The sequence below is a fragment of the Epinephelus lanceolatus genome, chromosome 7, assembly GCF_041903045.1.
Source record: "Epinephelus lanceolatus isolate andai-2023 chromosome 7, ASM4190304v1, whole genome shotgun sequence".
Taxonomy (NCBI): domain Eukaryota; kingdom Metazoa; phylum Chordata; class Actinopteri; order Perciformes; family Serranidae; genus Epinephelus; species Epinephelus lanceolatus.
The window spans coordinates 23,197,328-23,210,401 of record NC_135740.1 but is presented as its reverse complement, the minus strand read 5'-3'; the positions used below and the strand labels follow the sequence as shown (position 1 = coordinate 23,210,401).

At 43.4% G+C, this 13,074-nt stretch overlaps 1 protein-coding gene across 2 annotated transcripts in view; it reads left to right on the top strand.

Moving 5' to 3' along the window:
- The first annotated feature begins 1,502 nt into the window (after positions 1–1,502).
- spock1 (SPARC (osteonectin), cwcv and kazal like domains proteoglycan 1) overlaps positions 1,503–13,074 on the top strand; it is a 156,488-nt gene continuing 144,916 nt past the window's right edge. The window contains exons 1-2 of one of the 2 annotated variants that reach the window (XM_033633715.2): positions 1,503–1,723; positions 2,286–2,423. In XM_033633715.2, coding sequence (XP_033489606.1) covers positions 2,289–2,423 — 135 coding nt within the window. In that variant the 5' untranslated portion in view covers positions 1,503–1,723; positions 2,286–2,288. The remainder of the gene's footprint in view (positions 1,724–2,285; positions 2,424–13,074) is intronic. The other variant, XM_078169329.1, reaches the window with a different exon arrangement.

Sequence of the window (13,074 nt, the reverse complement as noted above, 5' to 3'; positions counted from 1 at the left end):
TCTTTTTGTGACCCTTTAAGGTCAGTTTATACCTTTTTTGGGTCACTGTGTCTCTTTGTAATCATTTTGTCATTTTTGGTTGTTTTGTGCGTCTTTGTGGTTGTTTTTTTTTTATTTTTATTTTTTGTATATTTTTTGGGGCATTTTGCCTTTAATGGACAGGACAGGGGGGATGACATGCAACAAAGGGCCACAGGCTGGATTTGAACCCGGGCCTTTGCGGCAACAGCCTTGTACATGGGGCGCTGCTCTACCAACTAAGCTGCCGACGCCCCCTTTGTGGTTGTTTTGTGTCTCTTTGCAATCATTTTTGTTCTTTTGTAGTCATTTTGTGTCTCTTTCGGGTCATTTTCTGCCTTTTGTAGTCATCTTGTGTCTCTTAGGGGTCATTTTGCAACTCTTTAAGGTCAGTTTGTACCTTTTTGGGTCACCCTGTGTCTCTTTGAAGTCATTTTGTCGTTTTTAGTTGTTTTGTGCGTCTTTGTGGTTGTTTTGTGTCTCTTTGCAATCATTTTTGTGTCTTTTGTAGTCATATTGTGTCTCTTTTGGGTCATTTTGTGTTTCTTTGTTATTAGTTTGTCTATTTACAGTCATTTTGCATCTCTTTGCGGTCATCTTGTGTCTCTTTGGGGTCATTTTGTGACTCTTAATGGTCGGTTTGTGCCTTTTTTTGGTCATCTTGTGTCTCTTTGAGATCATTTTGTGTCATTTTTGGTTGCTTTGTGTCTCTCTGTGGTTGTTTTGCCCCTTTGTACAGAAGATTTGTGTCTCTTGGCAGTTCCCTTGCATTTCTCTGTGCACATTTTGAGTCTTTTCCTGGCCAGTACATGTAAATTTGAGTGACAAATTGCAGGTGAAGGCCCAGGGGACCGAAGAGTTTGGGCCCCTAATCCTGTGCCCGCAGCACCGTAATCCATCCACGGTCCTCCTCACCACACTGACACCAACAGTAGCGCCACAGCTTTACTGAACAGCAGACACAATCTTCTCTCTGAACTCCACACACACATCCAGACGCACATTATGCAAAGACAGAAAAAAGGAGAAACAAGTGTTGCCAAAGCGGAAAAAAACCCCGAGTGAGCCTCAGCAGAGTTGCAGATTAAATATTTAAACATATATCGTTATATCCCCCCAAAATGAATGCCCTAGTTATGTGGCCCATTTATGAATTGTGTTTTCATTAAAAAAAGGAGCGTTTGGTGTGTCCAGCCTCTGTCCATGGTGTTGAAAGGCGCGCAGCCCTCAGCGGATCAGCCCGAGCTGGAGACGCTTCACGCACCAACACAGCGCTGATTTTACGGTGTGTGTGCGTCTTAATTTTATTTACTATACTGGACGCGAGCTTGAATTTCACAAGAGAGGCGCGTGACTAAAATGAAATGTGTGTACAGCCTGGAACAGCTGTGTGACACGGCTCCCAAATCCTGCTCGCGCTCTGGTGCGAACATAAAAAAAAAAAAAAAAAAAAAAAAAAAAAATTCCCCCCTGCTTAAAATCAATGACACGGTGAATGCGTATTGGAGAGAGAGGGAGAGGAGGAGAGAAAGGAGGCGGTGTCTGGTGACCGAGGAGGAGGAGAAAGCTCCCGGTCCGCTCGTCCTCGCAGCTCCCTTTTTACCGTCAATCCTACAAAGCAGTCGGGTGCCACCGGAGTGCCCGGGGCCGTGGACTTATTTACCCCCGGGAATCCTTCACATTGGACACCAACGAACTATCCCAGGTAGGTGAAGCACCGCTGCTGTCATTTTTTTTTTTGTTCTTATCAAAGAAATATAAACTGGAAATGAAAGTGAGTAGTTGTCGACTTTCATGGTGCTGCTCGCTGCTGGATGGAGGAGAAAGCAGATGAGAGCCAAGACAAAGCTCCGTGGGGGCGCCAATATTGTTGACGCCGCTAATTGCTTTTTAAATTGGCGGAGGGGAAGCTCGCGAGCTAATCGTTTCACGGTGCCCCCCATCTGCCGCGGTGACAACTCTCCAATGTTTATAATCCGATTAGAAGACGGATCAGCAATTTGATAAAATGAGCACTCTGCAGTCACAAACAGTGGCTCGGTTCCTCTGCTTTTTTTTTTTTTTTTTTAACATCCTGACCCATCCTGCGTCACAATGTGAGAGTTGTGTGTTCTGTAAAGTGCTCTGTCTCACTTCATGCTGCTCTTCTAAACACTTTGCTGCATCCTCCTCTTCCTCTGCATCTGTTTTCTCACTATCCGTCTAATGCCCCTGTGTTTTTCTCTCTCTCCCTCTTTCTCTCTCTCGCTCTGTGTCTTTGCTTTCAGAAGATGTTCTTCTTTCTGCTACCTGTCGTGGCTCTCTTGCTGAGCAGAGAAACGGCGGTCTCCGGTAACAATAACGACAAATGGCTGAGCACCGTGGCTCAATACAACAAGGACAGATCCTGGAACAGATTCAGAGATGTGAGTTTGAACTGAGAAACACAACATCTAGCCAAAAGGAGCACCATAATTAGCTTCATTGTGTGTGTGTGTGTGTGTGTGTGTGTAAGAGAAAGAGAGAAAGAGAGAGAGAGAGAGAGAGAAAAGCGCACTACGCCCTTGATACACCCTGTGAGTACTTGAGCACTTGCCAGCAGGCATAATCCACCTTGTAGAAACTCAGCAGGTTCAGATCCTGGTTGAAAGAGAAGCAGACTCATAGACAGAGAACATCAGAGTTCTGCATCTGATGGAGAGAAGAAAGAAAAAACTTCAGAGCTTATGATTTGACTGACTGAATGATTTCCCCAAACAAATCAACTGTTTTTACCTGCCAATGTTGACATTAAGAAATGTCGTTATTTCATTCCATTTTCAAGTAGCTGTACCAGAACGGTGGGCTTTTATTGCTGGTAATTGATCATCTATTACAGTCAACATCCGGAACAACCTCTGCAGTAATGGCTTCAGTTTGGTATTTCTGCCTTTCTGTTAAGAAAAAGAACATACAGTACATGTGAAGTCTGTTGTAGACACAGAAGCTAGTGCGCCCATGTGCAGAGGTCCATGTCAGACGTAAGTCCATTATGGTGAATCATCGAGGCTCCTTTCTTCAGGGATATCAGACATAAATTGGATGATATTGCTTCCTCAGAAGTGGCCATGATAGCTCTTCAGTCAACTGTAGGCCAGCTCACTCAATGTGCCATCAAGTCAGTACAGACACACACAGTATTGATGCACAAGTGTCTTACACTCAGATAAACACCGCAATTGTCCGAGATTTGGGTCAAGATTTGAAACCTTGGTTGCTACGGTTTAAACCGTCTGTGAGATGCTCTGAAGAACAGCCTTAAGCTTTGAGTTGAAGAAAAACTTAGTGAATACGGAAGGTGCTTCATATAATTTTGCTGAAAGCCACTTGGAAGTCTGGGCACGATTCTCTGCAGTGACACCAACATGTAGGTTTAATTATTGTGAAGTAAGAACTAAAGCACATTTTCTGCCAGTTGCTGTGCAGCCGCATTGTTCAAACCCACGTGTTTTCAACAGCCCAGTTTCCAGAATAAATGTTGGCATTTTGGGTTTCTGCAAAGCACGGATATGTTACAAATTTCATACACATCATATCAGCATTTCTAAAGTGACATAATTCAGATTACATGTGTATGAGCTGGGTTTGTCACCACTGTTGGAGACCAACAAATGGACAGACAACTCATTTTTAATGAGATGTCAGGACACGTCTAGCTGGGTATCTAAAGCCAAAACATGGTGTTTTCCTAACCCTAACCAAGTTGTTTTTGTGCCTAAACCTAACCTCAAGTTAATTACAGCACTGTCGCAACATGTTGGTGAAGATCCTCAGTCATCCAGGTCATGGTAATCTTAAATGCTATATCGTAGTCAACTGGACTTGCTTGGATTTCTTGAAGATGTTTGGATGAGAGGTGAAACGTCTTCAAGAAACTCAAGCAAGTCCAATTACCTACAATATCGCACTTAAGATCACTGTTACAACATTCGTTTCCGTAAGCGCTTATCCTGTTTGGGATCGCCGGAGCCTATCCCAGCAGACATTGGGTGAGAGGCAGGGTACACCCTGGACAGGTCACCAGACTATCACAAAGCTATCACATACAGACAACCATTCACACTCAGATTCACACCTACGGCCAATTAGGAGTCACCAATTAACCTGCATGTCTTTGGACTGTACGAGGAAACCGGAGCACCTGGAGAAAACCCATGCTGACACAGGGAGAACATGCAAACTCCGCACACATATGGAAACATCCATGGTTTACAGCAATGTAGAATGCCAACATTTATTCTGGAGACTGGGCTGTTTTGAAAGATGCCAAATATATCATAGTTAATTTGGGGGAAATGTGTATAAAATTATGCACAACACATCCATCTGACTTCCATTTGATGGAATGGTGCAGCCATGCAAACACGCAGTCTTGGATGTGAATACTTCACTCAGTGTAAACATCATACAGCTTCAGTGAGGAGCTTGAAGAGAATATATGTGATGCTGCCAGACGGTGTGGTTTTAACAACCTTACAGCTACTTAAGGGAGAATTAAAGGGGCTGGTTGTATTTACACAGAATCCATCATGTCATGAACATAATGACTTTAGTTACTCTTGGTGTTGGGATAGACTTAGAACAAGCTTGTGTTCTTCTCAGAATATGTTGACTCCCACAATCTTCCTGTCAGCCCCGGCTCTGGCCTCAACAATGCTAAACTAACACAGTCTCCAGTCTAAGCAGTCGTCATCGGGCTGATGGTGACAGCAGTGAAACCGCCGGCTTTTCATTTTGATACCATACTCCTAACATGACGATGTCCTTTGCTGCCTGCTAACGTGTTCTCCAGAGATTTCAGGAGACAGTGGGCTAACTTTGGCCTTATTAGAGCCGGCCTTCTCCGTACAGCACTGGATCGGCGATGTGAGAGTCAGTATTAGTCATGTCTGTATACACTCAGGGCTCTACTACCTGCAGTGTGTGTGTGTGTGTGTGTGTGTGTGTGTGTGTGTGTGTGTGTGTGTGTGTGTGAACCTGCTGCCCACTCTTTATTTCTCTCTGTGGTCTCCTGTGCAAGTGAAACTCATTAACAGGAAACTGTCAGTGGAGGGCGGAGGACAGGAGCGGAGAGGAGGGAGGGGAAGGAGGGGAGAAGAGGAGCAATGGATCGAGGGAAAGGCTGTGACATTTATGTTTAATATTTCAAGCAATGCTACCAACCTGCTGTTCTGTTTACGTGTGCGTCTGTGTGCATTGTCTGCCCTATCACATAGGAAAAACCTGCTGGTCGTAATTTGTCTCCTCCAACATTGGCCGCCTTTTGTCCCACTGTGTCTTCTCCTCCTCCTCCATTCTGTCTTACTCATTTCTTTCCTTCCCTGTCCGGTGCCAAACCCTTTATTATCACAGACAGCAAGACCTGAGATTAGGAGAAATAGGGATTTCTATGAGTCATTTTCAAACTACAGAACAACCAATCTTAGTTGCAACCATCTAAATCTTAGGCCTGATCTCAAGGTACTGTAGATGTGATCATGTTGTCTTCAAAGACCCCTTTTACACTCCGCAGTTTTCCCCGATAAGTTGACGGTTGTGAGAAATGTGTGGTGTAATCACTGGTCGTCAGTCATGGTCTTAAATCGTATTGTGTGACATGTCCATGAAGGCTTATTTAGAGTTGTGGTGACAAAAAAAGCTGGTTTAAATTCTGAAAATTTAGGATCGAAATCCCACAACGAAAGGAGAAGCTTTTTGAGGCCCAGCTGCTAAGGGGAGCCCATAGTGACCTGCAATAATCATGTTCATTCAGATATAAACAATGATACTCAAATTTTATTTTGAAACAAAATATCCCCCATCACTTTTTAAAAAAACAATAAAACAAACACTGTTTTTAATGTTGCTTTAGTAAAATGTGGCCTGTTTCATTATTAAAATGCCTAATAACGGAGTTTGCGATTTCAAGACCTGCATATAAATTGGGCTTCTGTTAAAGAAAGAGAAGAAAAAAACGGAGCTGGAAAGAGCTTTAAACCCAAATAACAATGTGATGACCAACTTTTTTCAGTCATCTCAGAATGCTGCTACCAGCTAGGCTGAAGAGGCAACTGATAACCAGTAGGCTAATGTTACAGCTAACGTTACTAGCCAAGAGGTAGCTAGCATCAGTGAAGCAGCTGCCGGCCCACCAAACCCTGTGAGAGAGACCATAATAGTGCCTATGTAGCCCCCATCACTGAGTAAGTCTCAGTTTTCATGTATGTGTTGATATGAGCAAAGCAAATATAGGAAGAACCTGCTCACAAGACCTTTTCAGAACCTCAGCCACATTTGTGAGCAGGTTTGGATGCAACGGAATGCGACTTGAAATGATTCAGAATACAAGGGTGAGTTAGCATAATATTTACCTTGCCATCAGTATCAGAACATGAATTTGTCCAACACATTCTCACTTCCAACTCGTTGAATACCAATGCTTGGTCAGTGAGCCACCTCGTCAACACATGATGCGCTAGGTGTGCCTCCTTGGTCACTTTTGGACGTTCAGGGATGGCATGTATATTTGCGCTCTTTACATGCATCGTCTCTTTTTAAAATGAACTTCAATTTTTCTCAGGAAAATATCAGTTTCTATTCATAAATGCAAATAGTCTTATTCAAAACAAACAGAACATAGGTAAAAAACTAATGTTTTTTACATTTACTTCCGTGGGTTTCGGCAACAAAAGCACATGGTTAGGTTTAGAAAAAAACATCATGGTTTGGCTTAACATAATGTAATGTAATGTCTATGTTGTTATTAAAACAGCATGTTTGACTTCTGGTTTCACCCTGGACACAAACAGCGGGTTCCTGGGTCAAAGTTCAGAGTCTTTTTGACCCATCCACCTCCAGTTCCACCCACCCAATGCAGACTTGCTCTTTATACTACAGTAGTTGCCTGGAGCGTCAACAAATGTAATGATGCTAAAGAGTGCCTCTGTGCGTTGGTGACTGGTGCTAAAGGGCCATTGACCAAGCATCAGGAGTGAGAATGGGTTTTGTCTATGTCTTTAATAGCAAGATTTATGCGAACCTTGGTAAAAAAAAAAATGCATATACATATAATAAACAGTGTCAGACAAATTTTTCAGAAATTCTTCATCCTTTTTTAATTCAGGTATCAGGTGAGCTTCATTATGAAACCATCATGATTTGATGTCACAATTGTCCACCACATCTAAATCCTGTCTCGTCCTTTCCACCCTGACCACGTGAAGCACACTATCTGCTTCTAAAACCCCCTCTTGTCTCTCTGTCACTCAGTCAGTCTCACAACCCTCCACTTAATTCTCACCGAGTCATGAACTCCAAATTTTTCCTCCACGCTTCTCCCTTTCACTCATTTTCTTCCTCTGTCTCTGGAGCTGTGAATGACCCTGTGCTTCCTCAACCATGGCCCTCTCTATCTACCCCTCCTCCCTCCTCCCACCTCCTTCTCCCTCTGCCCTCACCCATGGCTCCACCTCTCTGCTGTTCTCCCCTGCCTGCCATGTTTCACTCTGCATCCCTGATGAGCCACTTGCTCCCTCCTGCATAATGTATGAGCGTCCATTTGTTGGCAGGGGAGCCGGTGCAATAGTTAAACAGTCAAAGTTCAGGTGGCGTATCTTGAAAACATAAGGAAAATAGCATTTGATTTATTCTTTTGCCTATAGGCACATTCCTTACAACTAGACTATTAGAAGATATGATGCAGACGGAGACAGTTTTATTCTCTGCAGTGGAAATTATAAAATGTCTTCATTACCATCACATTTTGTCAGTTAAAACATTTCTCCTCAGTCAAAAGCAACGTCTTTGTTACTGGCTTGTGTACTTGAAGCAGACATGATTTCAGCTGGTTTGCAGAAATAAAAGGACACATTTGTGGAATAAATGACACACTGTATTGGCCACAGACTGAAGTTTGTGGACAGGCTTGCTGGCTGAGCTCGTCTAATTCTTCACACACCCGCCGCCGTTGTATAACTGTCTGATTAGTTGAGTTGTCTTGTGGAAAATTGTCTTATTTCATTTTGCTGGTGCAGTGCCTTTAGTTCCAGTATGCTCTGTGGACGGTTCAGAGCTTGCTCAGCTTGTTAGAGGATCTAAGTGTTTTTGACCAATTAAACAGTTTCTTAATCTCTAAATTTGCTCGACCACCTCTCTTGATCTTTTGCCAAATCACTTGTAATTTATTCCAACAGTATTTTTAATTTTCCTTAGGTTACAATCTCCACTTTAATTTTCATGTGCTTTTATGCAAATAAAGTATAGCTGCAGTGAATATACACACATTTGTATGCAGCGCTGAGTTCGACTGTGTTTCTGTTTCAAGCAGGGTCAACTTTGTTGTAAGCCTGCAGCTGCCTGGTGTTGTTGGCTACATCAAAGTATTCTGGTCAGGATGAGAGGAGGATATTGGAGGGTCCTGCTGGAATAGCAGCGGGAGCAGCAGCAGTAAAACAAAAGATCTTATTAACCAATATAAATCTGGTAGCACCAGCATGCAGGGGTGAGACTGTCACCAGTGTGACCATCAATGTGTAACTACAGTGATTTCCGCACTGTCTCTTTATGGTGCTGGTAATGCATTCGTTCTCTCTACAGTAACTGTCCTCAGACAGATTTACACTCAATGTATTTATAAGTTTTGTGAACCTGAAAACACTTTTCCTGAAGTGTTCTTACAGTAATAGGCACAATTTTAGCTGATAATTATAGTCCTTCACTATTTCTAAATTATGCGCCTAATTACTTCACCTCGTTCACCTTTCGCGTCAAAACTGCCGACCTCAATCTTAAGTGGTCTCCGCAGTGAAAAGCGGAAACACTGATAATTTGGAACTCAACGATTGGGGAGTTTATTGAAAGGTTGGAGAACAGCAGTTTAAGAAGCTCCTGGTGTAATTGCTTTTTATACAGTGGTGACGTCTGTCAGCTAATACACATTATGGTGTGTGCATTGCTGGGCTGGCCAGTTTAGGCCGATTGTGCTATTCTGGCCTGAGCGAGCCTATTATTGGTGGATTTATGTGGTGCGAGGAAATTATTGGGTGGTTTGTATTGAGGTAAAGGTACAGTAAGCATTAGTGTTGGAGAGTCTGTGTATAGCAGGAGCATAAGTTTGATGGAGAATGTGTGTAGAGAGTGGATCGTCAGGACTGCTGATGTCATGAATCTCAGGCGAGTGGGTATGTAGTCGAGCTGCGACCAATTATTTTCATTATCAACTGATCTGCTGATTATTTTCTTGATTATGTCATGTATTAGTTCAAGGAGGACCCAAATGCAGACTAACAGGCAGGGTGAATTTTTAACAAAAAGCAAGCTTTAATGCAGCCGATAGAAAACATCTGGTACAGGCAGGTAACTAGAAGTCCAAATGAAAGCAGAACCAAAACTAAACTGAAAACCAACTGAGGCAATACTGCGGCATGGTGGTTCAGTGGTTTGCATTGTTGCACAGCAAGAGGGTTCCTGCTTCGAACCCAGGGTGGGGGAACCCTTCTGTGTGGCGTTTGCATGTTCTCCCTGTGTCAGTGTGGGTTTTCTCCGGGTACTCCGGCTTCCTCCCACAATCCAAAGACCAAATTGGTGACCCTAGATTGTCCGTAGGTGTGACAGTCTGGCGGCCTGTCCAGGGTGTACCCCACCTCTCGCCCAGTGTCAGCTGGGATAGGCTCCAGCCCCCCGGTGACAGTTATGGAAAATGAATAAATAATACGATGAACTCAAATCCCAAATCCAAACAGAAAACCAGGCAGGAAATGGAGCAGGGAAAGACACCAGGAACACGGGGGTGAGCACAGGAATCAATGCGGGAATGAACACGGATGAACTGACAAAGAACAAAGGGAGACACACAGGTCACGCCATACCTAACAACAGAAAACTAATCACAAGAACGAGACACAGCTGGATTGGGGGACACGGGCAAAAGGAGGGAAACAGAGATTGGCTAACAATGGCCCAATTCCAATCCGGCCCCTAAAGACTCAAGCCCTGAACCCTCACTTACTTAACTGACGTTAGCTGTAAGTGATTGAGTGTGAGAGTCTGAAAGGGCTCCGGATGCTACAAATAGGAATGGGACAGCACTTATCCCCCTCTCTACAAAATGTTGTTAACATTGGCGGTTCTGGGCGTCATCATTTATCGGTTATTGTCAGCATATATTCCACACACAAAGAATATATATCTATATATATCTATAGATAGATAGATAGATATTCTTTGTGTGTGGAATATAACCACTGGTATTCCTCTGACTTCATGTGTGTTTATGTACCATCTTAAATCCTTGTTAATGTAGGCTAATGTTTCATTGTTTATCTATCTGTTTTTTCGCTCTCCTTCCATAACGTTACCGTTTGCATATCTGCCGACCGTGTTTTCAGTCCGGTGTTCCGAGGGCAACCCCTGTATTTGACGTCACAACGCTATGAACTGTGGGTAATTTCCTTACCGTAAGTCTGCATTGATGCTGACCTACGGTAAGGGGGCATAAAGGGCTCACTCACTGACTCTCTGACTTGACGATTTGACAATGGGACAGCCCTCACACACTCACGCACTTCACATGAACGCGCCTCTAAATCAGTGAGTCTGTAAGGGATCGGATTGGAATTGGGCCAACAAGGGTGTGGTTGGGAACACCAGGGTGGAGCAAACAGGACTAATACAGAACAGGTGTGAAGGGAAGACTCTGGGAACAGGGAAGGACTAAGGAGACAGATGTGACAGAAAACAGGTGGGAAAACACATAAAGACAGGAAGTAAAACTACACGAGGAGAGAATCTACAAAATAAAACAGGAAGCAGATTAAACATGAATGAATGACATGAAACAAGGAACATAAACAGAACCCTCCAAAACAAAATCTATAGGATAACAGAATATAAACAAACACAGGATCATGACAGAAAATGTAAAAAAAAAAAAGCTAAATTTGTTTTGTCCAACCAACTGTCCAAACCTCAAAGACTCCTCATTTACTGTCATAAATGACAAAGAAAAGCCACAAATTCTCACATTTAAGAAGTGTAAAACAACAAATTTTTGAATTTTTTTGCTAAAAAATGACTGAAAAATTAAACGATTATCAAAATAATTAGAGATTAATTATTTTTCAATTAACCAATCATTGCAGCTCTAACATGTGGACAATTTTTTGTCTCGTCTTGGGCCATGTGTTAAACCTCAGTCCTATTTTGGACTGAATTAACTGAGTGTTTACTTTAATCAGATTTTTAGTAATTTTAATCTTAATTTTGTCACAGGTCGCATTGTGTTGTGTAATCTCCTCTCCTCTCCTCTCCTCTCCTCTCCTCTCCTCTCCTCTCCTCTCTTGTGTCTCTTATCAGAATCTCTCTCTGCAAACAGTGACAGAAAAGCTGTCATTGCCATTCAGGCAGACCCACTTTTATCCTCAAGAGGAGGAAAAGTTGTTTTCACTCTTCTGAGCCTGTTGTTTGTTTCTCCTAAAAGAGGCTTTTCTTGTCCCTGTCCTCCTTCCCTTTCCCTTTTCTCTCGTTTTTCTAACCCAAATCCTGTCTTCCACTCCGTTCGCATGCTGTCAGGTTTACAGGAACGCGCTAAATCTTATTTGCGAGGGACATGGGATGTGTGCTGCATATTCTCCTCATATATTTGTGTAAATGCACGCCGTCTCCAGACTGTCTATTCATTAGCTGGTGGATCTGGCGGCAGGTTGAGAATCTGTTTGTGTTTGTGCGGCTGCGTTGTGACTGTATGTGTCAGGGCGTGCGGCCTGTCTCGGCGCAGTCTCATGGTGGCAATTAAATATTTGTCATATTTTATCATTAGTCTTCGCTTTTCTGAGGCGACAGTCTCTCCAGGGCTGTCAATCACCGACCCCGCTGTCTTTCTTTATCAAAACACAAGGACTGTGTGTGCATGTGTGTGTGTGTGTACAGCAATTTTTTGAGTTACTATGTGTTTCCCTGCAATGTAAGCAGCCTCGGTGACACTAATATTTCCATTTCAAAGCTGGTCGGTGTGGTAGCTTGTATTACATGTTTTCCCCTCTTCCATATATAGAGGAGAGAGTTTTGCTGAGCTTGCACGTTCCTTATTCAGCCCCCATTCTGACTCACGGTGAACACATTCACACATGGGAGCTTCCCACTGCATCCAAATTAACTGGTTGTCTTTTGTTGTGTCTATGTTTGCACCCTGGTGTGTATGTGTGTGTGTCCTGATTGGCTGGTTGTGCAGCTGAGGGGGAGGGGCGGGGTGCGGTTTAGAGAAGCAGCTTAGACAAGACGAACCCTGGAGTCACCTTCACCTTCTCTCACACGCGCACACACACACACACACACACACACACACACAGACAGACAGACATAAACCTGTGAGTGAATACTCCCTTGCAGACATACAGTATTCCCGTCAATTAAGCGAAGACTTGGGTGAACACCTGTCATTCTTTCTTATCTCTACCCTGCTCTGTCCTCCATTTCTCTTTCTCCTCTTAAGCTGCCTCTACACCGTCTCCTCATGCCGTTTATCACCTCCACTCTCTCCCCGCTCTTCCCTCTCTCGTTTTATACTTGACTAATTCCCGATGAAACAGTGCCCTTCAAAATAAACCTTCTCACTCCTGCGCTTTCTGGTCCTTTCTTCCCTTTCCCCTTTTCCATGCTTTCCTTCTGCATGCGTGCCTCTCACCCTGAGCTATTGATTTCAAATGAAAAAATGCTGATTCTAATCTCAGCACTGAGGGAGAGTTTTTTTCTGTGTCATGTAGTTCCCCTTTAAACGGACTCATGGAAAATTTTCACATCTCTCTCCAACCGCTGTCTCTGCATGTGTATGAATGCTCACCTAAACACGCACACACACACAGCTTCCCATCCACCCCGAGGCTCTTGGAGGGATCGATCAGTAAATTTACAGGGCCTGGTAAAACTGATTGGAGCCTTTATATAATCAATGAGAGTGTGAAGGGGGAGGAAGACACACACAAACACACATACACATGAGCACGTTGGAGGACAATTCGGTCACAGGCGAGACAAAGGTCACTGTCCCCTATGACCAGGATAAAT